General features: G+C 38.4%; 1 protein-coding gene across 7 annotated transcripts; it reads right to left on the bottom strand.

Annotated features, from left to right (window-relative positions):
• Nucleotides 1-9,350: 9,350 nt before the first annotated feature.
• On the bottom strand, nt 9,351-13,662 carry LOC112202627 (putative F-box protein At1g19160). Of its 7 annotated transcripts, none has more exons than XM_024343624.2 (4): nt 13,404-13,662; nt 13,223-13,309; nt 9,534-10,674; nt 9,351-9,368 (listed from the first exon to the last, which is right to left on the bottom strand). In XM_024343624.2, exons 3-4 carry the CDS (start codon nt 10,642-10,644, stop codon nt 9,361-9,363), a joined length of 1,119 nt encoding a protein of 372 aa, XP_024199392.1. In that variant the 5' UTR covers nt 10,645-10,674; nt 13,223-13,309; nt 13,404-13,662; the 3' UTR covers nt 9,351-9,360. The 7 variants fall into 7 exon arrangements, with proteins under 7 accessions (XP_024199392.1, XP_024199394.1, XP_040361290.1 ...); XM_024343626.2 differs by having other exon boundaries at nt 13,223-13,294; XM_040505356.1 differs by lacking the exon at nt 13,223-13,309 and adding an exon at nt 11,971-12,050.
• Nucleotides 13,663-25,684: the final 12,022 nt, after the last annotated feature.

The raw sequence follows: 25,684 nt of genomic DNA, 5'->3' as shown, positions 1-25,684 counted from the left end.
CTTTTGAATTTGGTTTCTGATGTAGCTCAGGAAGTAAAACTACCCCATTGAGGTGCAGTTCTAGGCTGATGGGGAAATATCTCTTTTCATGCATTTTTGAATTGAGATTTTGCTTATTTGGTTATTTGTGTTTTGTATCTGAAGAAATAGATAGAGGAATGGTGAATTGAGTTCATTTGAGAAACTGATCTGTAGTCAGAATTAGAGAATTTGGAGATATATAATTGCTTCATTTCATAACTCTGTTAATTAAAATGGCTTCAATTGTGACATCACATAATGACATGGCACCGACAGCATGACCCACTTTCATATTTTCAACCTACAAGAAGGGCAAAATTTTCAAAATAACCTTTTTTAAAAAATAAAAAAAAACTAAAATGTTAAAGGAAAAACATATTGTGTGCCTTCGTCAAAGCAACTGATTGAGAGGGAATCAAGGAATCAGTGATTACCATCAATCAGCACAATTACGGATCAATAAGCATTTAGTATCATTAATGTAATCGATATTTTCGTTGTAATTCTATCCATATATAAAGGGACTATGAAATGAAATGAGTAGACCAATTCCAATTGTTATTTTACTTTTACACGTTATCAGCACGCTCAGAGCAAATAGCCAAGAGAAAAAAAAAACTTTGTTTTCTAGTTTCCTTCTTCCTGCCGTCGAAAAAAAAAAAACTTCCTGTCTCGATCCCAGCCAAGAACAATTTGCTCTTCGCACCCAGCCCAAAGCAATTTGCTCTCTGCACCCATCTTCCTCTAGCGAACACACTGCAACCCATCCCCGCGCTCGTCCACCTGTTGCTGTGCTGTCTCTAGCCTAGCCTGCACAGCCTGTGCGACCTCCCTGCCTGCACCGGCCTCTCCCCTTCACCTGCAGCAAAGTTCCACGGCCGGTCAGACCGAGCCCTGCATCTGCAGCACCAGTCCCTGTAGCACTGATCCCAACCGCCTGCAGCACCTCCTCCGCCTTGCACCAGAGCCTCACCTGCTCCCCTTCACCAGAGCGTCATCTGCAGCACCGATCGCACCGATCCACACACACGCCCAACCTCCATCCTCTGGCCCAGAAGAAGAACAAAGAACCAAAAGAAGAAGAAGATGCGGAGAAGAGAGAGAGAGAGAAAGAGAAAGAGAAAAAAAAGAACAGAAAAAACTGGGACCCGACCCGAAGGAAAAGAAACAGGCCTGAGGTCCAAGAAAAAAAAGAGAAGCAACGAAAAAAAAAAAGGCCCAGAACAAAGAAAAAAAAACAAGAACAAGGCCCACTGCTGAAAAGAAAGAGGAAGCGGCCCAGTTTTTCTCAAGTCCAAAAACATCGCTACGCACGCCTGCATCAACACGCGCGTGTACTAGGATTGTTTTATTTTCTCGACAATAAGTATGTTCTCTTTTATTTATTTATTTTCATACTCTGATATATTTTTATAATTAGACCTTTTTGAGCATGTTTAGTTAGGTAATTTTGATCATTTTAAGCATGCCTTGTTATTTGTATTTTACATGATTATGTTTAAGCATGTTTTAATTATGCTATGGTTTATACATTATTTTGAACATGCCATATATATTTTTGTTATATATGTATTATGCAATTTTGAAGCATGTTTTGTGAATTTTATTTACGCTTATATAATTATTCCTAAGCATGCCTTCATATTATGCTATTGTTTTCATTTTATTTTATGTATGATATATTCTTGCTATTATTATGTGTAGTATATAATTTGTTGTATATTTGTGAAATTTGAGCGTGCCATGTAGTTTATTTTTATATGCTATATTTAAATGTGCTATGATTTTTTTTAATGCAACATATCAATTCCGTTTTGCCATGATAATGAAAATTCATGCGCATTATCCATACACACTTACTGTGATAAAGTATTTTCACATAGCATCGAAAACAAAATGTGACCATTACGAATCTTGGTCTTGAAATCTAATTCATATGTTTGGAAAATAATTCACGTGGATGTCTTTATGACTGCGTAATTTATATCTTCTCTCTTGTTTATGTAAATGACTGATCCAACTCGACCTGAATTTGACATCTTGGACTCAGAAGGACTTGAGTACCACCGTTAGGTTTCCGATGTAGAAACTGCATTTATGGCAAAAGACTACACTGCCACCATTACCGACTCCAAAGATGATGAACTATCTAATAAGGTGAAAGCAAATGCCTTAATGTTTCTGAGGCGACATATTGATCCTAGCCTACGCCGGGAGTACCTTCAGTTAAAGACACCCAAAGAACTGTGGGATGCCCTTAAAGGACGTTTTGGGAACATTCATGACACCTTACTCCCAGAACTAACCGTTCAGTGGAATGAAATCCGCTTGCTTGATTATAAAAAGGTAAATGACTTCAACAAGGATATGTTGCGCCTCAAGGCACGTCTAAATTTCTGTGGAAAGGAACTCACAGAAGATGATATGATTCAGAAGACTCTTTCTACTTTTCCTACTTCAGCAATTATACTAGCGAACCAGTATAGGTTAGAGTATGACAATAAAAGAATCACAACATTCAATAAACTGATCAACCTACTGCAAGTGGTTGAGAGTCATAATGAGGTTCTTTTAAACAATAATGCCAGGCCGGTTGGGACAAAGAAAATTTCCGAGGCTAATTATGGCAAAGTGAAAGGTGGAAAGAACCCCAATGCAAAGGCGGTTGGACGTACTGATCCCTACCCACGTGGTAACAATGCACCATGTGGCAAGGGACGTCGGGGTCGTGGTATGGGCCGTGGAGGCCCTCCCAATGTATAGAGCATACATGGTGGTGTTGGCCCTAATGCTCATGGAAACAAGGTGCAAAGGGCACCCAAGAACCCTTCAGTCAAACAGGATAGAGTTGGCAATGAACCATGCTATAGGTGTGGAGTCATTGGGCATTTGTACAAGAACTGCCAAGCAAGCAACATAGTTGCGGCCACTTACAAGAGGTATAGGGAGTCTAAAGAACAAGAGGCTCACTATATGGAAGAAGGACATGACCCAGATGTCAACCTCACTATTGCATACTTCAATGGCAATAAGGAACTTGCTCCGTCAATGGATGCTTCAGAGTTTGACTAATCTGCTTTATTTATTTTCCAAAGACATATGTGAAGGCATAATGCCTCATTTCTAATTAGACTATTGCTTGGTCTTAAAGAATGGTTTGATGAATTAGATTTTTGAACAAGACCTTGATTTGATTATCGTTGGCATATTAATAAATTTTGAATTTTATTCTGAAGCATTGAATTTATTCAAATTTATTTACTACACATATTTACATGGTTCGAAATAGCACTATAAAGATGTAAAGCCATACATCTAGAAAAAAAGAAAAATTTAGAATGAAAAGATTATCATTCTACCTAAATAGAAATACTCTAAAGAAAATGAGATATGCTCTGTATGGACCAAGAGCTAATCGAACCTTGTTAATTTTCAAAGATATTTGTGCCAACGGCTATCCAGTAGAAACACACTGTGAGAATGGAACTGAATACCTTGATATTAACTCTAATGAATGTGGAAGGAAACACATTTTAGAGAAACTTATGAGTCAACCTAGTGGACTGTACCTCACTACGATTTGGATAATTGAATCATATGCTGTCACCAATAATGAAATGTGGGACACTGACTCATACAGGCTTTGACATGATGATCCGTATTTTAAAGAACTCATATGGACATCCCTTATTTCAAGTGAAAAATAAAGTGGGAGAAAAATCCGTCACATTGCAAGGTGTCGGTCCTAGCACTGCTCAAATGCAGTCATTGCTTTCTGAAGTACCAGAAGCACTACCTCCCATTATGCCTCATTGACTATTTCAAAGGCACATCACTCGTTTTGCAAAGCCTGCTCTTTAGCAAAAACAGGATTGAGACATTCCTATGCTAAAGATATAAAACAAAACATTCCATTCTTACAAAGGATACAAAAAGATATTTGTGGACCTATCCATCCAGAATGCGGACCATTCAAGTACTTTATGGTTCTGGTGGATGCTTCAACACACTGGTCACATGTCGTTTTATTGTCCACAAGAAATGCTGCAAAACTCCTAGCACAGATTATATGTTTAAGGGCTCACCACCCTGATCACCCTATCAAGTCTATAAGGCTTGATAACGCTGGAGAGTTTACATCAAAAGTATTTGATGATTATTGCATGTCTATTGGGATCGATGTAGAGCATCCTGTACCCCATGTGCATACACAAAATGGTCTCACAGAAGCCACCATCTGTGGCTACAGATGGTGGCTAGGGCATTGGTTATGCGCACCAACCAGCCTATTTCTGCATGGGGTTATGCAATATTGCATGCAGCTTTACTTATTAGTTTCAGACCCACTGCTAGCCAACCATTTTCTACATACCAGTTGGTAACTGGATATGAGCCTGACATTTTCACACTTACGTATATTTGGTTGCGCAATATATGTGCCCATTGCGCCCCCACAACGCACCAAAATGAGTCCCTAGAGACGATTAAGTATTTATGTTGGATACGAATTCCCAACAATTATCCGCTATTTGGAACCCTTGACAGGCGATCTCTTTATCGCTAGATTTACGGATTATCACTTTGATGAGATAGTCTTCCCGTCGTTAGGAGGAGATAGGAAAAAGGATTTTCCAAGGAAACGACAGGAATTGTGGTGGTTTGTCCCCACTCTGTCTCATTTTGATCCCCGCACTTCACAAAGTGAAAGTGAAGTGAAAAGAATAATCGATCTTCAGAACATAGTAGATTCGGTGCCTGATATGTTTACTGATATCGCAAAAGTGATGAGATCACATATACCAGCTGCAAATGTGCCTGTAAGGTTAGAAGTCCCCAACAAGGGGCACGGTGTCGCAGATAGAGGCACTGCAACCACACTTAGTGGAGGTGTGGTTGAGGTCGTGGCTCCCCAAAGGAAGAGGAGGAGGCCACTTGGTTCGATTGACACTCACCCAAGGAAGAAGAGGGTGAGTAAGGCATAAACCGATCTATTAATCATCAATGTAGAGAATCCCTCTCATGAGATTGTCTCTGATTACAGTTATGTCCATGAATCAATACTGGAGGACGCTCCGATGTTTGAAATGATTCCAGAGAACAAAGAAATCTCAAAGGATTATGAGAGTGTGTATGAGTTGATAGAAAGATCTTCCATACACATTGATGATATATACTATTGCTCAAGGAATCATAGAGCACGATGATATCGAACCACGCTCTGTTGCAAAATGTCAACAAAGAGCAGATTGGCCTAAATGGAAAGAAGCAATCTAGGCAGAATTAGATTCTCTGACAAAGAGATAGGTATTTGGTTTGGTAGTGCTAACCCTACCAAGTATAAAGCCTGTAGGACATAAATGGGTCTTTGTCAGAAAGCGTAATGAGAAGAATGAAGTCCTGAGGTACAAGGTTCGCCTTGTGGCGCAAGGTTTCTCACAACGCCCTAGAATTGACTACGAGGAGACATAATCTCCCATAATGGACGTTATAACGTTCTGCTACTTAGTTAGCTTGGTAGTTTCCGAAGGACTGGAAATGCAGCTCATAGCTCATGGATGTGGTTATTGCATATCTCTATGGGGATCTAGATTTAGAGATATATATGAAAGTGCCTGATGGCCTTACATTACCCAAGTCAAGTGACTCTAAACCACAGAGTGCGTTTGCAATTAGGTTGAAACGCTCACTTTACAGATTAAAACAATCCGGGCGGATGTGGTATACCCATCAAAGTGATTACTTGATTGGGAAGGGATATAAGAACGACGAATTAAGCCCATGCGTATTCATAAAGAAAACAAGTTCCGGATTTGCAACTGTAGTTGTATATGTCGATGATATGAACATAATAGGTACTCTTGATGAAATAAGAGAAACCGCGAGCTGCTTGAAATCCGAATTTGAGATGAAGGATCTTGGGAAAACTCGATTTTGTCTAGACCTTGAACTGCAACACCGAGTTTGTGGAATACTAATCCACCAATCTGCGCATGTCCAAAAGTCAGGAGATATAACATGGACAAAGCGCATCCTGCTAGCACTCCCATGATCGGTCGAAATTTGGATGCAAGGAAAGATCCATTTCGTCCAAAGGAAGATAACGAAAAGGTGTTGGGAGCTGAAATTCGATCCTTATCTAAGTGCAATAGGCACATTATTGTACTTAGCCCAATTTACTCGACCAGACATTGCATTCTCAGTGAACTTGTTAGCTAGATTTAACTTAGCGCCAACGCAGTGTTACTGGAATGGTATCAAGAACATTTTTCGATACCTAAAAGGAACCATTGACTTGGGACTATTTTTTCCCTACAGAGAGACCAGAGGGACCGCAGATGGCACTGCAATCCTTAAATAAAATGTTGATGGCGAAAACGCCACTCACTACACTAAAACCCCAAATGACGTTTTGGTCGGTTTTGCTGATGCTGGGTACCTCTCTGACCCACATAAAGGTCGTTCCCAAACTAGGTTATGTACTTACCATTGGGAACACGGCGATATCTTGGAGATCAACCATGCAAACCCTTGTGGTACCTCCTCGAACCACTCAGAGATCATTACTCCACATAAGGTGGTTCGTGAGTGTATATGGTTAAGAGCTATCATTACACATATTCGAGGGACTAGTGGTTCGAGTTCTACCACTGAACAGCCTACTTGCATTTATGAAGATAATGCAACTTACATCGAACAGATGAAGTTAGAATATATCAGTGGTGATAATACAAAACACATATCGCCAAAGTTTTCCTACAATCAGCAATAACAAGCCCTCCTCAAGATTCAAGTGAATCAAGTAAGGTCTGAGGAGAATGTGGCACATTTGTTCACTAAATTATTGCCCAAGGCCACATTTGAGAAACATGTGAAAAACATAGGAAACCCCCTTGATTAATGCAAGTATCAGGGGGAGGTGTAGACGTCAGGGGGAGTCTAACACACGCATGTCAGCCTCAAATGTAGAAGGTGCGTTGTGCTCTTTTCCTTCGACCAAGGTGTATTTTTTGTCCCACAGGGTTTTTATTGTTACTTGGCAAGGTTTTTAGTGAGGCAACAACTCATGCACCATTTCGTCTTTGACTTGGCACAAGGGGGAGTGTTAAAGGAAAAACATATTGTGTGCCTTCATCAAAGCAACTGACGGAGAGGGAATCAAAGAATCAGTGATTACCATTAATCAGCGCAATTACGGATCAATAAGCATTTAGTATCATTAATGTAATCGATATTTCCGTTGTAATTCTATCCCTATATAAAGGGACTATGAAATGAAATGAGTAGACTAATTCCAATTGTTATTTTACTTTTACATAAAACAAATTTTCATCTCACCTCCGTCTCTTCTCTCTTCTTCCGTAACACTTCTCCATATTTTCCAAAAGTCATTTTGCAGGTAAAGGAAATTGACATATTAAGGACAAACGAAGAAAGAAAAAGTAATATCAGATCCAACAATCATTTCTAAGAATTGGACATGAATGATGCATTTGAGATGTTCAGGTATGATCTTGATTAAAAAAAAAATCAGGGACTAACATGATGTTTGCCCCTAAGTTGGAGGAGACAAACTGAATTTAGTCCTAAAATAATTCTAGATTGCTCATCCACTTCATCAAAATTTTAAGTTCAGAATGCTTTATGTTTATATCGTCTTTCTATTTCTTGTCTGTATCCTGTAGAACCTTGAAAGTTTAGGATTTTTTGTTTACTGGAAGCACTAGTTTTGGATTAGGATAGCAACAAGCAGCAGTGATTTCACCTGTTAAAGTAACCGTTAGGTGAAAAACTTGGGCATGTTGAAGGCTAGTTTTGTTTTGTTTCTTAAAATTAGGTTTTCCTAAGTAGAAAGTAAAATTCAAAACTAAAAGTCAACATATGATATAATAGGCACTACCCTAAATAGGACTACCCTTATAAGTCTTTTCTTAAAAGAATAGTGCAATACAAACTTGTTGGTGCAAGTGGGTACAATACATGTTGTTTCTGGGTATACGGGAAATAACCATTCTTAAAAAGTAAGTAAATCAGGCTACACATGAAAAACGGTATTATTGAAAGTTTTGGAAGCAGCTTTCGAGTGAGGGCAATCATCACAGTCAACTAGCATGGGCTGGAACTGAGATTTTGAGACTCGAGGCAAAAACGGTACATGTAGTGAATCTCACAATCTTTAACAAATCTCACCGCTATCACACATGCATCGTCTAAATTTTTATTAACATTTTAGTTATAAATAATAACTAGGTAGAAAGTTGGCCTATTTCTTGTCAGAAAAATACCAGACCTGAGGCAACGGCCTCTTCCAACTCACCCCAGCCCCGGCTAGTAGCAAGCAATCTTCTTAACGAATCAATTGAATCTGATAAAAGGGCTTTATTTGAAGTTTTGACTTGCTCCCTTATCTTTTAAGAACATTTCAACTTGTTACAAGAGCATTAAGCCTTGGAAACCTAGAGGAAAAGTAACCCATAAACCAAGAATAAAGGTCAACTGAGAAGATTATATAAGATCCTATTGCTGTCCCAAATCGAACTCCATTTCCTTTTCATTGAAATAAACAAAAATGGTTTTGAAGGTGATCAAGAAGAATCGTGTTATTGAGATGGTCAATGAGACTGAGGTTGAACAGTAACAACAGTGACAGAGCTTCACACCAAACATATAAGCAAAAAAAAATCACTACTATAATGGATAAGAATCTAACTAATGGTAAAAAACCAAGAGAAGGAAGTTTTTTTCTTTGCTTGAAAAGGATGTGAAGGCAAGAATAGGATGGATCTTGAGTAAACAATATCGATCTACTATTTAGAGCTGATCAGATCACTGAACAGATAAAAGAAAACTCTGAGGCTTATTTTAGAGAGACTATCCATTTACCATTTGGTTACATTTTCAAAAAGGTATTTCCCTAGGGAGGCTATCTCTGCAAGTCTGCAACCACCACCAGAACAACATTACAGAGTAAATTAATGGGGAAGAGCCAACTTTTGATGAGTTTCCATCTCACTTCTTTCACTTTGAATATCATATGAGGACAGGATTAGAGTTTAGGAAACTTGGTAAAGGAAAAGTGTCACAAGGGAAAGCAAGCAAGCATAATGTATGGTAAAGAAAGAAGGAAGAGGATATTATTAAAACACTCATGCATATCAAAAATGCCACCGGTAGATCTCACATGTATCATAGAAAGAAAAATAAAATAAGAAAACTAACAGGAGGGATGCCAAGTATGAAAAGTATCCCACCACCAGAATGTTGTCATACTTGAAACTCACAACCAAAGGAACCAGAATCATGCTTCTCTTCAGCTGCCCTCTTTTTTGTAGAATGCACAAGTCAGTGACCTGTTTTAGATAATTAAATACACATCATAAGATGTTTCAATTAATTGGTAAACAAAACAATACACTTGGAGACACAAACTAGTTTGAAGCAGGGGAGATTATAAGAGTGAACTTCAACAATTAGAAAAAAGAAGAATATAAACTGAAAGGATTTATACTACTTACAAGGGAGGAGGCTTTCTGTGTACGTAAAAACAACCGGAGAATGTTGTTCAAATAGTTCTTTGAAATGAGTTTCTTTCCAGGACATTTTTTTCATACTGAAGATGAAATAGCGTTCTTCAGTGATGAAAAAAATGTCAGTTTTTCTTGCAGCTACAGAGTCAAGACACTCCACAGTTTCATAGGGAATACCATCACGACATTTCTCCTCCCAAATGGACTCATTTTCATCCTTCAAAATCCATATAACCATAGTGTCATCATCATCAAATACAACGATCAGTGATAATTGACCTTCAAGATCAACCAAGAAGGCATGTTCAGTGACCGCAACTGGAAGTCTGATAATTCTAAAATCTTCGTCCAAACCAACTGAAAGAATGGATCCAGGGATATTATGATCTTCTTCTGAAGGAATAAACCAAAAAACTTTTCCATGAACAAATACATGATGTGCACCCATAGGACAATGCTGAACAAAACCTAAGCTTCTCCAGGTTCCAGTGCTTGATTGAAATATCTCACACTCAGGGTGAATTACATCAGATTTGGATTTGGAACAGAAAAACCGAAGTACCCTATACTCACTGATTCCCGGGCCAAAGGCAACCCCAATTCCTAGCTCCTGTTTCATTTGGCTCCCATTAGGAAGTAGCCAAACTTCACGAGTTGCAGGATTGCAAATTCGGATTTCCAAGCCTGTCACTACTGCTCGAGTCTTAAATGAATGAGGAAACCAAGGATAATTAGTGAAGCATATCAACCCATTGTAGGAAGCAATCATACATAGAGATGGTATATTTTTTAAACCAGTAAGACTGATTGTTCCGGTGATCACCCCCTCAGCATCCATGAAATACAGACTTCTTTTAGCATCCAGAAAAGGATAAAGTATATAGATGGACTTTTCTCTTGATTTGCTTAAATGAAGTCTAGTGAAATTTGGACTGCAAATCAATCTATGCCAAAGTTTAGAAACGACCTTGATAGTTAGAAGGAGCTTAACTGGAAGCCTTGAAAGAATATTGCCAAGCAGATCTTCAGCAGATTCCACATTGAACCAACCAGCACTCTTCCTCTGGATGAGATTAACAAAAAATTTATCCTGCTTCATCTTCTATTTTGCTTCAAGAGAAATCCAAAACTGCAATAAGAAGATGTCAAAGATTTGTTTTAAATTGTTATGTCGAGGGAACAAATATCAGCAACAACATCTACAATATAGATAAAAAAAAAAACATTCCAGCTTAGGTTATTCTGTTCTACACTTCTATTTTAAACAGTAGCAATATCTGGACAAAAAGAGAAACACTACAGGGAGATGCTCCAGCGCATTCAAGGTTTTATAGTTTATTGTCCTTCAACTTTATTATGAGGAAACACTAAATTTTTTTCTTTTTGACAGAAATAACAGTACTACTGACGAGACCAAAAGTTAATATCAATCTTGGGCAAAGCCTTCCAACTTTCCCTTAGTGTATCATTTTTAAAAACTTAAAACTAATAATTGAAGGAAATTAGGAGAAATAGTTTGGAAATCAAAATGGATAAGACACCAAGTAACTGAGGGATATGGGATAGACTTGAACCTAGGCTTTTTATCCCTTGTGAAGTTAATTTTCCACACAGGTGCCTCTGCACCCACAGAGACATACAAGACTATTTAATCAAATATGTAACCGGCAATAATGAAAAAGGAAACGAGAAAAGGTACAAGCAGAAACATTAACAAATAGTCCATATCTAAATCATAGAGTACACTCTTCCTAACAAGAATTATCTACAACAGCCTCGAATTGTCACTCAATTCTGACTGTCATGTACAATCTAATTGAGCTTTTGTATCACTAGCCAACTAACTGCAGGTGAAATCTCTTTCTCTAAACTGCACACACAAATGTTGGATAAAAATTCAACTTATGTGATCCAACTTGATCCAATTAGTATCATTTTTCCATTACAATAATTCTGCTGAGAAAATAATTTTGAACTGATTAGATAAGATAGAATTATTTAAACTAACAATCTTATAATTGTGAGATCTGGATATTTTCTACGAGGACATCAGGACATGTAACACTACAGGAAATCACCAGGAATGAATATAAATCCAAGAAAGCAAGGTCCTCCTTACACTGGGGCAAGAAGAGTTCTCCCTTCTTGCATAAGCATGCAAGATTTACAACCTAACAAATTTCTTGCCCCCATCATGAGCTTGCAAAATCAGAACCTTTGTTTAATAACAATTTCAAGGTCTGAAATTTTACTTCAAGATTTGCAACCTAACCGATTTTTGTGGAATTTATTTTGTTAAATGACACAATTTTGCAATCTTGATGAAATCCTTAGTGATTCTTCTTCCCTCTTTCAATACAGATCCAAACAAAATGTGAATGGAGTAGTAGTTGAGATAAATTGGATAACAAAACGGGGAACTTACCAGTGAAGGTGTACCTACAGACCTGTCTTTAAAGGGAGACTGACTATTCTTCTCAAATGAAGGCGAAAGAAACTTGAAACCTATAAATTTCAGCAGTTATGGCACACGGCAATATAAGCCTTTGCATTGCAACAAATGGTAGGTGAAATGGGATTAGCAAGTGAAAATCTCGAGAAAGGGATACTAAACGGTTGAATTTTATCAATTGTCAGTAGCAAAAAAGATTGCTATAATGATTAATCAGTTTCTGGTTGAGGAATGAGCAAAATTAGGGACATTTTGTCATGACCTTACTAAATAAGCTTGTTCCCTTTCTTGAAAATATTAACTATTATCTTACATACTTTAAAAAATGATGACAGCAATAACAATATGCAGGAAACAACGAGTAATAGCTTTGATATGAGTGTAAGATTCGAAGGTTTAAGTTGTGTGTCCTGCCAAATTATATTTATAACAGACCATAGTTTGATTAAAAACAAAGCTGAGATAAAATCTTCCATAGAAATGTTATGCATGTGTGTAATTGGCACATGACACTTCATGAAACAGAGGAAAAGCCAGAGAGAGACACAATTTTATTCAATCAACTGCTAACAGCAAGTTAGTATTTTTTTTGGCACGAACCAGTTGAACACCTATAAAAAGAGGCAACTGGCAATGAATCATGATGATAAAGTAGCAGAAGGACAACATCAATAACATCTGCAATTAGGCACATGTCGCATTACAATCACACCCTGTTAGTACTAAGATTGAGATCAATAGCTCATAGATAGTAAATTCATCGACTCATTATCTAATAATGCCATAATACAGCAATTTGCAAGAAAATCAATCCCTCAGTAAAATTTGCTATGAACTAAACAGAACAAGGGACTTTGAATATGTATTTATATGAGAGAAGTTCGAACGCATTAATTTTCATTCCAACCTCACAAATCTCTGGCCTTACTTTACATTAAATCTTTCTTATTCCTTGGATAGTTTTCTCAGTCAGTAACCCTATAATTACTAGTTGGACTCTACCACAGAACTGAAACCCTCTGAGTATTCTCAGTATTATAAGGTTTGCTCTGCCTACACTTCTGCCATCAAAATTCAAAATCCAGAAAGAAAACCCAAGCAGGGTATAACCCATCATAATCATTGAATTAAAAATCATCACTAAATACCATTGTCCAACAATTCTGTGGGCTTTAATTTTGATCATATTCATTAGCAATAAAAAACTGATATTGGAAAAACATACATATACAACTTGAAAAAGCTTCCACTTATCAGATCTCCATCTTAGATCTCTCCCTGTTTCATATTGCTGTAACTGAAGAAACAGCAGCTAAGAAAGGTAAAAGAAGCAAGCACTTACCATTTTTGAGTAAAAGGAATGCAGTAAAAGTTCATAAATCCAAAAGAAAAGGTGAAAATTGTACCTCTCGGTGATCTGTGCAGAATTGCATGCAAGGACAAATTGCAGAAGAGGGAATTGCGGCTGACGTTTCCCAGTAGCCTGAAGAGAGTTCCATTGAGAAAGAAAGGTCTTGACCATCTTGATAGGATTCTTCATTCTTTTGCGATGCATTGCCAAGCCATTTGCGCCGAAACGACGCGAATGGCGGCAAATTAAAGAGAAGGTTGTTAGCATTTTTAACAGCTAAAGAGATGCATATGGCAGCAAGCGTCCATGAGATGACTGAGTCACTGACATGTCTTCGTTTCTGAATCAGAAACTATTTAAAGCGTGTCCCTACGCTTTTTGTATCGGGCCATGCATGGTCCAATCCGACCCTTTAACTGTACCCGTGTGGTCCCTGTGGACCCAAAAATCACTTTCTGAAACATTTCATAAAACTTTATTTTACGACTCACGGTCTATATTTTTTTCCTTCTTTTTTTATACTTAGATTTTCATCTTTAGTAACTTAATTTTGTGTATTGTAAAATAGGGGGTGTGAATTTCACTCTTCTAAAATTATGTATGCACTCAGTCACAAATGTAGATACGAAGACGAATGAAATTCTAAATATTTAGATCGATTTGAGTTTATTAGAATCAGTCAATTAAGAATATCTCGTACTAGCCATACACAGTTTTAAGCGAGGATTCAATTATTTGTCCTACCTTGATTGCATTGTTTGGTCCCACGTGCCAATAGTAGGACCTAGAGACTTCTTGATCCATCATTCTCTACTAGATCGATCGCTCAAGATCTTTGGTGAGCTCATATTAGATTGACATGCTAAGAAACTGTAATTTAAGTGTTAGTTACAATGGTGATCCGTTAACATGATAAGCACCTATTGAAAATGAAGATATTTTTTACAAGAAATATTATTACTGTAAAATCTCAATCCAAAGTTCAAGACTGTATTATATGTACGATCGCTTAGGAACTTTTTTTTTTTCATAACAAATCTATTGTCATGCAGTAACATTATGCAATCTCACTACAGTAGAATAATTTTAAGATTATTGATATCTGTTAACGTTAGAAACCGAAGGCTCTAGTTAACGTGAGAGAGAGAGAGAGAGAGAGAGAGAGAGAGAGAGAGAGAGAGAGAGAGAGAGAGAGAGAGAGAGAGAGTATAGTGGTTCGTCTCCCGCCTTAGCGGGAGACTACGTCCACTTGAAATGTTTAACTATAAACTTTTGCATAGTCACTTACTTACCCATAGATGGTGTATATGAAGGACTGAGATTAAATGAATATGCTTCAAGTGTTTTAATCTAAATCAAAAGTGCCTTTTTTGTTTATATAAATAAATAAGGATCATGCGATGTTAATTATTTGGAAGCAATTAATGTATGGAATAAGTTTCAAAGTCAATCTTGGAGGAAGTTTTGTCACACTCTAGGAACCCACCCCATGTCTGTCCTATTTAAATGTAATAAGGAAGAGAGAAATACACAAAGGTTTGGGGAGGACCAAAACAAAAACCCAATCAAGAACAAACAAGGAAGAGACAAAGCCTATTCTGATATACAAATGAGAACGAAAGTAGATAACAAACCAAACCAACAAAATAAATGGAGTAAAAACATTAATTAAACCTATAAGGAAGCACTGACAACAAACCCCATGTTGGTGATGAAAATTTCCGATTGGAATTTCACTCACCAATAAATAAAGACTGGTGCGGGAATTGATCAGGAACAATCGAGAAGCTTCCCTTTATCATTGACTTCATATTTGACTGTTGACTTTGAAGTTTGGTTGTCGATTCGAAGAAAGGGGGGGGGGGGGGGTACCTCCAGAAAACCCTCTAATGCCAAAGTTAGTATCTTTTTTAGTCGAGTGTACGTAGTAAACTAGTTGGAGATGAGATATATAGTACCCCAGAAATTCGTTATTATTTTCCTAGGATTTTCCGGAATCTAATTTGTGGTTATTGGACGGTTTCGTGGCTCGTGGAAGGAGTGGAAGTGTTTTGGACAAATAATCATTCAGGAAACGTCATTTTAGGGGGGGGGGGGGTCGCAAGGGTTGACTTTTTTATTCGCTGGATTTCTTTGAAAACTTCCTTCACAAAAGTCGTAGAGCGCGTCGATACGAGTTCGTGGACATACTGAACGAGGCAATCAGAGTTTGTATGAAGAAGTTATGGCCATTGGCAAAAGTTTCCATTTTGGTTAAATAGGAAAATTTCCGGAAAAAATATCAGAGTTTCCCTTTTTGGAAATATTTTCTCTCGCCTCTCTCCCGAGCCTGAGTCACCTCTCCACTTCGCCGGCTTCGTTCTCCACCGTCTGTCCACCATAGGACGTCAAACAAAGTGGGTTTTCTTAGCCTCGATCTCCTCTACAAGTCTGTGGAAGAAATTCACCAAGATTCGAGCTGCGGAAGGAGAATCATCAACGAGAAGAAGTCACGGCGGAGCTGAAATAGCCTTGATCAGAGTCGGCAATTCCGACCACCATAACCGGTGTTTCTTGAGGGCTTTTGGAGCTCTGAGGACATAGAAGCTTCTCCCCAAGGTGGCTTGCATCGATTCAAAGCGTGGAGCTTGAATTTTGGAATTGAAATTCTAGGGTTTCAATCGGCCCAATTTATTCTAAGGTAAAATTTGATCGATTGGTTTATAATTTGACATTGGCGTAGTTATGAAAGTTGTAATTGGAGTTGAGATGAAGAACTTTTGTGTTGGAAATTTTGTCAAATTTCACTTTTGGTCTGCGGCGGCAGCGCCGCCACTGTGGTGGTGTTTTCCGGCCACCTCAGGGATAGTTTCTGTTCCTGACTTTGATCTACTCGTCGATACAAGCATTTCGATATACAATACGTAATTTTTGGAGATCATATGAGCGCGCATGTTAGGGTTTTTGTGATTTTGATAGTTTCGGTTATCGATTAGTGAGGATCCGACTATCCGATCGACTTGTGATTTTGTCACATCGATCGTAAAAGCATTCCGAAGACTTTGGGTGGTCGTGGATGTGGGTTCGCCTCGATTAGCGTTACTTTTAGGGTTGTTATTCTATTTGGGGATTCGAACTTTAATCACTTGGTGATTCGTATACTGATTTGAGTCCTTTGGTGATTAGGTACTTCTCAAGGTGATTTAGACGAGTTGTTGATGTGAGTGTTAGTTCGATTCTGTGTAGAAGAAGCAGCAGGATTCTGAGGTGAGTAATCTCACAATGTTCATTTCCGAACGGGTTTACCTTATCGTGTTGAGAGTTATTTAGTTAACTGCAAATTATAGTTGGTATTAGTAGCATTCCTTAGTGAATATCTACGTGTATATATATATATATATATATATATATATATATTTACATGAAATATATATGTGTAGGTGGATTGTGTGATAAAACAATAATTGTGGGTGCGTTCATTTTATTGTTTTGGGTGTGACTTTTCGGGAAACAATATTTTGTGAAAGGGTTGATTTCTATTGTTTTGAAAAGTGTTGTGTATTGTGGAACATTTTAGTTCGCGGGTGAATTATTTAAATGTGGGTCTTGTACCGAGAGTAATTGATAGGGATCAATTACGGGGAATATTTTATTTTAGATTCGTGTAACATTTTAGGTCTAGTGCGACTCCTTTAAATGTTTTGGTATTTATACCGTGGATCCAAAGACTTACGAGTTGAAGATCGTGGATCACGAAATGTGATTGAGGGAGGGAAAATCGGGACTTCACGCCCTTGGCCGGGTTAGTGGATACGATCAATTAGAGCTCTAGTCTGTCCGCCGTGATTTGCGTGAGTTGTTTCTTGATTGAAACGTGTGGGTTTATCCCGTGATTTGCGTGAGTAGTTTCTTGATTGAAACGTGTCGGTTTATCCCGTGATTTGCTTGAGTTGTTTGTTGATTGAAACGTGTGGGTTTATACCGTGATTTGCGTGAGTTTTTTCCTTCATTGAAACGTGTGGGTTTATCCCGTGATTTCATGGGGGTTTTTCCCGTGATTTTGTGTGAGTTGTTTTGAGTTACTCATACGAGCTTTCATAAGCTTACCGGGTTTGTTGCGTGGCAACCCGGTACACTATTCAATGGTGTATGGGTTAATCCTGCAGGTCAGGGTAATCGTGGCTGAAACTGAGGTAGCGTGCTAGCAATTTTACAGTAGGAAGCCAATTTTGTGACTTTACCGTTATTAAGACTTCTGCTTGTAGTAAGCTCTGAGGAGCATTTACTTATTGTGGCAATTTAATTCATAACTCGTGTAATATATAGCTCTGCGGAGCGAATATATATTGACTTTGTGGGTTTAGGGCATCAGTATGTACTTGGTTTTCCAGATATTTTGTATTGATGGCTGAATGATACCCCCAAAATAGGCGCTCAACTTAACCCTACAAAATGTAGTCGTTAGCAATATAGAGTAAGCAAGGATCGTTAGATGCCAGAGATTGAGGGTAACAAATTAATCACACAAAATAAAAACAAACTAATTTAAACTAACTAAAGCACAAAACAAATAACAAAACTAAGAGACAAAAGAAAAATTCACACAAAAAACCCTAGGAGAGTTTTTCTCTCAACCTAGTGTTCTACGGCACCCTAGCCTCCTTCCCTAGCCTCTAGCCTCTTGCTATCGCTTCCTCCTCCCCATGGCCTCCATAGATACCGTCACAGCAAGTTTTATTGCTCCTCTTGCTCTCGCAGAGGGTGGTAGCGCCCCGGATCTGGGATAGATTTGCGGTGGTCCTGTACGTAGATCCTCCCAATATTTTCTACTTGGCAAACTTTTGATCGAGGATGACAATGATGTGCCTCTTGTCACTCTGAAGAAGAAGACGGGTAGACCGCTAGAAGGAAGAACAAGTGCCAACGTCTCAGTAACTGCAATTGGAGATTCTGTTTATTGCCCTAGAGATAAGGGCAAAGGAAAGCCTTTAGGCTGGCTTTCCTGGTCTCTTGCCTACCACTTGAAATTGGGTCTTCTATTACTTTCTTCTTAGTTTTCTCTAGTTGTACATCAATTGAGGTCTCTAGGCGACTAGGTTTACTTTTCAAAGAGGGGTTAGTAGTGAGGACTTGATTTCTTGTTGTTTAGGCTCAATAAGTGAGTGTATGTGTTAACAGTGAGGGTCACCTGCCTTTTGCTTGGCGACTTGTGCCATTTAGATTTTTTTTTTGTATGAGACAACATCTGATGTACGTGCCTTCTGGCCATGGATAAGTAATGAAGTTATCTATTTTCTCAAAAAAAAAAAAAAAACTAAGAGAAAGAAAAACGGCAAAGAGGAAAAAGAAAAGATGGCACAACAAGATGGGGATAGAAGGGTGCATTGCAATCTTAAGTTGAACAAATTTGGGGTTTTTTAATTTCTATGAAAATAAAAGGAAAATAAGAAAGCAAAAATGATTTTAGAGTTTGAAAAACAATATGGAGAAGACGTTAGAGACTCGGAAATCCACCACCAATTACTTCCGAACAATATTAAATTAACCTAGCTTCAATTACAAAGGTGTGAAGAGAAACCAACCAAGAAAAAAGTCAGAGCAGATCATGTCCCTTATTATTGTTTCCCTAGTTACTTAGTCTACGTGAATGCACAATAGCTAAGCCTATCAAACATGCAATCAAGGTATAGAACGCTATCCTATCAACAACACATATAGTGTCAACACATTTGAAGCATTAAGATCTCATGGAAATGATTGGTTATAGAGTTGCATCCTAGTGTGGAACACCTACCTAGCACGCTCTTCTAGTTGTTTAAAACATCAGCTTTTGTCCGAAGTCTTGCATACTTATGGATTAGAAAACAAGACGATTAGGTGAATTATTTTCTAAATCCTAGCTCCAATTACATGCATAAATCCTATGTTGGCCACCATAAAACAAACACATGCAAAAAATTTCAATCAATCAGAGATAAACAACCAATTCACACCAAAGATTAAGAAACTAAATTTAAATAAAATAATTTTTCTACATAATTGGGGCTTCAAACCTCGCCCCTAACAAAAAGTAACTAGTCACACATCGTCTTAAATTCAACAAATAAAAACATGAGTATTAGATTACAAGATGATAAAAATCGTAAAATGGAGAATATGAGAGCCACGATCTACTTTTAGGCAGCCTTAGACGCAAGCACTCCTTCGAGATGGTTCAGAGCTAAGCTTAGTGGAAGATGGATGATGGTATGCACGGTTTTTGCTCTTGGAGGACTTGGGAATTTCAAGACTTTGTGAACTAGGGTTTGGGAGCAGAAGATGGCGCTGTAGGGTGTTTGTTTGCAAGGTGTTCAGAGCCTCTATATGTATGGAATACACAACCAAAGTTTCCTTTTCCAATTATGCTTTAAAGACCTTCCCAAGTTGCTTGAGGATTCCTCTAATTGGTGCACAATTAAACGATTTTCAAGCCTTAGTAATCTTCTAAAATCTTGAGGAGTCATTCTAGGACTCTCCTTGTAATTTGCAGCATCAACAACCTCCCAAAAATGCACCCAAAATCCGTCCATAGATGATTTCTACCAAACTGTCCTGTTTTGACTGGGACTCAATTTCTGTCTCTGAAGCTTCCTTCTTGGACAAGGAACGCCTTCCTCTCGCCACTTTTCTGGATGGTTCTTGACTCCTACGTGTTCTATGACATCATATCTTCTATAATGATCAACAATCTTCTGGAAAAACTTTAAGTAAGTTGCCGGAAAAGATTTCCAAAAAGCTGATAGTTTCTACCTTATCGGGAAGCCTACTTTGAGCTTGAATTCCTGCTGCCTCGTTGATGCTTTTTACCAGTTCTTTGGCTCTAGTTGAATTATAACATCATGTCTTCGATGGTCGCTGGCCCTTTCTGCAAAGATGCAGCTGCAAGAATGCAAGAATTGCTCCTCAAAACCATTCCCAGAAAGCTGATTTTGAAATTGCAGTTTTATGCTTTGCAGTAATTGTTTTGCACAACGATTTCCATGGACTTCCCTTGTAATTTCCGGCAAAAAGGTTGATTAAGCTTGGTTTTTTGCATCATTAATTCATGATCCATAGCTTCAATTCTCCCTTTAAGCTCCTATCTCTCTTGAACCACTCCACAAACTACCTAAAAAGAAAACAAAGTTAAAACTGACTTTTTAAAGGAAATAGCTAAGAAAAGTGTAAAGGATTGGACATTATATTTGTCACATTTTATGCTCCTATCAAATTTCCCCACACTTAGCTTTTTCTAGTCCCTTAGCAAAATCAAAACCAAGAAAATAAAACAAGGACTCAAAAAAACTCAAAACAAACTATGCGTTCAACATTGTTGTCTCAGAAATCTCTTACTTTCATAGCATCAAGATTAGCACGCAACCAAGAATCAATCATGAGTAATTCGAGAGTTAATTAAAACATATATTCCACATATAAACATGTAAGATACATGGGTGACAATGGTGATGGGTGGAGCTCAGCATGTATCCCCCACACCCCACCACATCTAGAATCAACATTAGTTGCACTAAATCTCTAGATAATTGTTTTTTTTGAATAAAAAATTTCTAGATCATTAAGTGATTTGATTTAAGAAAAAATGAGCTAGCTTGATTGCAAAAAAAGAAAAAAGTTTCTACTTGACTTCTTACATGTGTTAAACTCGTGATAGTCTGTGATTAACGTGTTTCATATCAAGGCAAAGTTTCATAAATGGGAGAGAATAATCATAAGCCTTAGTTTTAACTCTAACTTCTTCAATTTTTTTCTCTTCTTATTAGTTGATGTTGAAGTTTGAAGTTTCTTCATGCGTAATTTTATGGTTATGCATATCTTATGAATTTGGTTTTCTATTCTGAATTTTTTATTTTTTATTTTTATAATTTGATCTTGGTTCTCATTGCCAAAAAAAAAAAATCAGATAAAAATAATAGTTCAATGTACAAAAAGAAATTTTTTTTTTTTGAAAGGAGTTTGGAACCCAGCCAAGCTGGGAGGCTCATCCCCACGCCTGACTTATTATATTAAGATTAGAAGAGTGCATAGAGTGGGACATAAAACCTTGACCTCTAGCCTCAGTACATAAATCCTTGTAGAGTACATCCCGGATAATCATAGGAGACTCATCTACCCAAATATCATCAAGATAATTTAAACTAGCAAGGTGAGCCAATCGATGTGCTACACCATTTGCTTCACAGAAGACATGTCTAATATGAAAAGAGTGAAAAGATGTCAAATATGACTTACAATCATCAATAATACGCCCTATGTCAGATCGATCTTCCATGTTTTGTTGCAGCGCCGACACCACAAGTGAGCAATCACTTTCTAGGTCGAAAGCATCCCAACCTTCACGAATAGCCAATAGGATACCCGCCCTACAAGCCTCCGCTTCCATATGAGTAGCGGAAAGGACATGAGGGAAGTAGCGAGCCATGGATGCAATGCATGTACCAAATTCGTCGTGGACCACAACACCAATACCTCCATCCCCCGACTCAGACCGGAAACTGCCATCAACATTGATCTTTAGACGCCCACTGGGGGGGAGTTGCCATTTGGACTTGGGTAGTGCACGCTTGGTTAAACCAATTGGGTGTTGCTTCTGGTAATCAGACAAAAAGGTATTAGACCATCTAATTGCATTGCATGCACTGAAGTACGTACCTTTCCACAAGGTGTTATTGCACTCGGTCCAAATGACCCACAGATGCATGAAAAAAAGCTCACGTTGACTACCATGCAATCGACCCATAATATTAATCATGTTGTAAAACAATAGTGAAAAAAATTTGAGAGAGAGAGAGAGTTTAGACGTAGAGAGTAGAATGTGTGTCTTATTCATCTCACCATGAGGAGCCTTATATAGGACTACATGGTGTACATAGAAAGGTAATGCTCAATTACAATTCAATCACTCCTACAATTACAACATATCAATCACCAATCTATAGGGATAGGCACCTATTACTCAACATCTATTTACATGATTATCCACAAATATTTACAACACTCCCCCTTGGATATTCCATGTCAATAGTGTTGCATAAGCTGTGTGCGCTTCTAAGTTGCCTCGTCAAAAACCTTGCCAAGTAATAAAAACCCTGTGGGAAAAAACAACCTTGGTCGAAGGAGAAAAAGAGCACAAAGCGCTTGAGTGTGGAGTAGTAGTATCATAGATTTAGAGATAGGTGAAGTCTTCTATTAGCATCATAAGTAGGTGGTATGTCTACGAGAGGGATGCATTAGAGTTGCTGCACCAAAACCTTGCCCATTAAACCCAATGGGAGAAACCCGTGGTCGAAGAAAAAAGATGAGCAAATGCGTATATGTAGAATCGAAGCATCTTAAGGATGTACTATAATTGGGGTGACCATGCTAAAGATGTGCCTCTTTAAAACCTTGCCAGGTAACAAAACCCAGTGGGACAAAATAACCCTGGACGAAGGACAAAAAGAGTACACGATGGTCAAGTGGGTATGCTTCAGGATACTCCCCCTGAAAATTACATATTAGGTAATTCAGATAGTTTACGTAGACCAATACCTTGGACATGCTTCTGGAATGTAGATTTTGGCAGTGACTTGGTAAAGAGGTCTGCATGATTGTCTTCAGATCAAATCTGCTTAACTTCAATCTTCTGATGCTCCTGTTGTTGCTAATTGAAGGAGAACTTCGGTGCAATATGTTTGGTGTTGTCTTCTTTGATTAAACTCGTCTTTATCTGCTCTATGTAAGCAGCATTATCCTTGTAGATAATGGTTGGTTCATCAGTGATGGAATGTAGTCCACATGTGATTCGAACATGCTTTGTAACGGCTCTTAGCTATGTACATTCACATACTGCTTCGTGAAGAGCTAATATCTCAGCATGATTCGAAGAGGTAGCAACAAGTGTCTATTTCATAGACCTCCAAGAAATTGTAGTATTCCCAATGGTAAAGACATAACCAGTTTGGGAACGTGCCTTGTGTGGGTCTGATAGATAGTCTATATCAGCATATCCAACAAGGCGAGCATCATTCAGAGGATCAAGGGGGTTTGATCCATTCCTTGATGCGTAGGGATAGAATAAGCTCATATCCGATGTACCTCTAAGGTAGCGAAAAATGTCTTTTATGCCATTCCGGTGGTGGCGTGTTGGTGTAGAGCTATATCTAGCTAACAAGTTCACATCGAATGGGATGTCCTGTCTAGGGCATTGAGCCGAGTACAATAATGCGCCTATTGCACTTAGATATGAAACTTCTGGCACCAATATCTCTTCGTTATCATTTGCAGGACGATACGGTTCTCTTTAGACTTCAGACGACCATGGGTGTGCTTGCTTTTATCCTCATTAAAGCGTCTTAACATCTTCTAGATGTTATTTGATTGATGGACCAAAATTTCATATGCACTTGTCCTCAGGCTTCAGGTCGAGACAATAATTTGTTTTCCCTAGGCCTTTCATCTCAAATTCCGACATCAAGAGCTTTGAGGTTTCCTTGATTTCTTCAGGAATACCAATCAAATTCATGTCTTTGACATAGACCGCACAATTGCAAACCCAGAACTTGTTTCCTTAATAAACACGCAAGGGCATAGTTTATTATTCACATATCCCATCCCGATCAAATATTCACTTAGACAGTTATACCACCTCCATCTAGATTTTTTCAATCTATAAAGTAAACGCCTCAAAACTAATGGAGTGCGTGTTCCGTGGTCTAGAACTATTTTCATCGAGTATCATAAGTCCTTCAGGAACTTTCATGTATATCTCTGTATTGTGATCCCCATAGAGATAAGCTGTGACCACATTTATATGCTGCATATTCAGTTTTTCAGAAACTACCAAACTGATAAGGTAGCGGAACGTTTTGACGTCCATTACGGGAGAATACGCCTCCTCGTAATCAATCACAGGGTGTTGAGAAAATTCTTGTGCCACTAGACAAGTCATGTGTATCACAATCTGTTTTTCTCATTACGCTTCCTTGCAAATATCCATTTAAATTCTACGGGTTTAACATGGGGAGGTGTAGGAACAACAGGTCCAAACATCTTTTTCTTTGTCAAGGAATCTAATTTGACCTGGATTACTTATTTCCTTGTTAGCTAGTCGTCTTTTCATTGATATTGATCAACAAAGCAAGGTTCGAGGTCATCGCATATTATAGATTCGGTGGTCACCGCAAATACTAATATATCATCGATGATAATCTCAACGCGATTCCAAATCTCACTAAATTTACCAAGTTTCTCTATTCTCGGGAGTGGGTTCAAATGTTGGAGCGTCCCCCAACATCGTCTCTTCTAGGACAGACCTATAATAGATGGATCGGTTTGAGATTGAGATGTTAAAAGGATTCATTTGTGCCAAGTTTACCCTTTTCTGAGGATAAGAATCCTTCGAACCTGATGGTCTACCTCACTTCTGGGCAGGGACATATGACTGGTTAGCCGCCATGGTCGTACCTCGTCCATCTGGGACGACACATCCTACAAGGACTTCTATCCTTGCAGGCACATTTGCAGTAGGTATATATGATCTCGTCACTTTAGCTAGATCAGAGAAAGTGTCTGGCATATTGTATTCTATACTCTATAGATCTAGAATTGTCCACACTTCACTATTTTCGTGAGGTTTGGGGATCAAGATGAGACATTGTGGGGACATTCCATGTTAATTCACGCCGTTCATCAGGAACGGTGACGTTGTTATCTCCCCCTAACGGCGGGAAGACTGTCTCATCAAAGTGACAATCCACAAATCTAGCGGTAAAGAGATCTCCTGTCAAGGGCTTTAAAGAGCATATAATGGATGGGATTCATAATCGACATAAACGCCCATCCTTTGTTGAGGACCAAATTTTGTACGTTGTGATGGCACAATTGGCACGTGGATTGCATACCCAAATGCGCGTAAGTGCGAAACATCAGGTTCATACCCAGTCACCAGCTGTAACGCGGAGTAAGGTTGGGTAGTAGTGGGCCTCAACGGGACCAACATAGCTGCATGCAAGATTGCATAGCCCCACGCAAAAACTAGAAGCTTGGTGCGCATTACCAAGATTCTATTTGCGAGACCATCTTGGGTGTGAACATAGGGAACTATATGTTCAGCATCAATCCCAAGGGATATGTAATAATCATCGAGAGACTTCGATGTAAACTCTCCGGTATTATCAAGTCTTATAGAATTCATGGGATAATCCGAGTAGTGAACCCTCAATTTCATGATCTGGGTGAGAGTTTAGCAAAAGCAGTGTTTTCTTGCAGACAATAGTGTAACATGTGATCACTTTGTCGATACATCAACCAAAACCATTAATATTTAACTGGTCCACATGG

The sequence above is a fragment of the Rosa chinensis genome, chromosome 5 (assembly GCF_002994745.2).
Source record: "Rosa chinensis cultivar Old Blush chromosome 5, RchiOBHm-V2, whole genome shotgun sequence".
NCBI classification, from domain to species: Eukaryota; Viridiplantae; Streptophyta; class Magnoliopsida; order Rosales; family Rosaceae; genus Rosa; species Rosa chinensis.
This window is presented reverse-complemented; position numbering and strand designations above follow the sequence as displayed.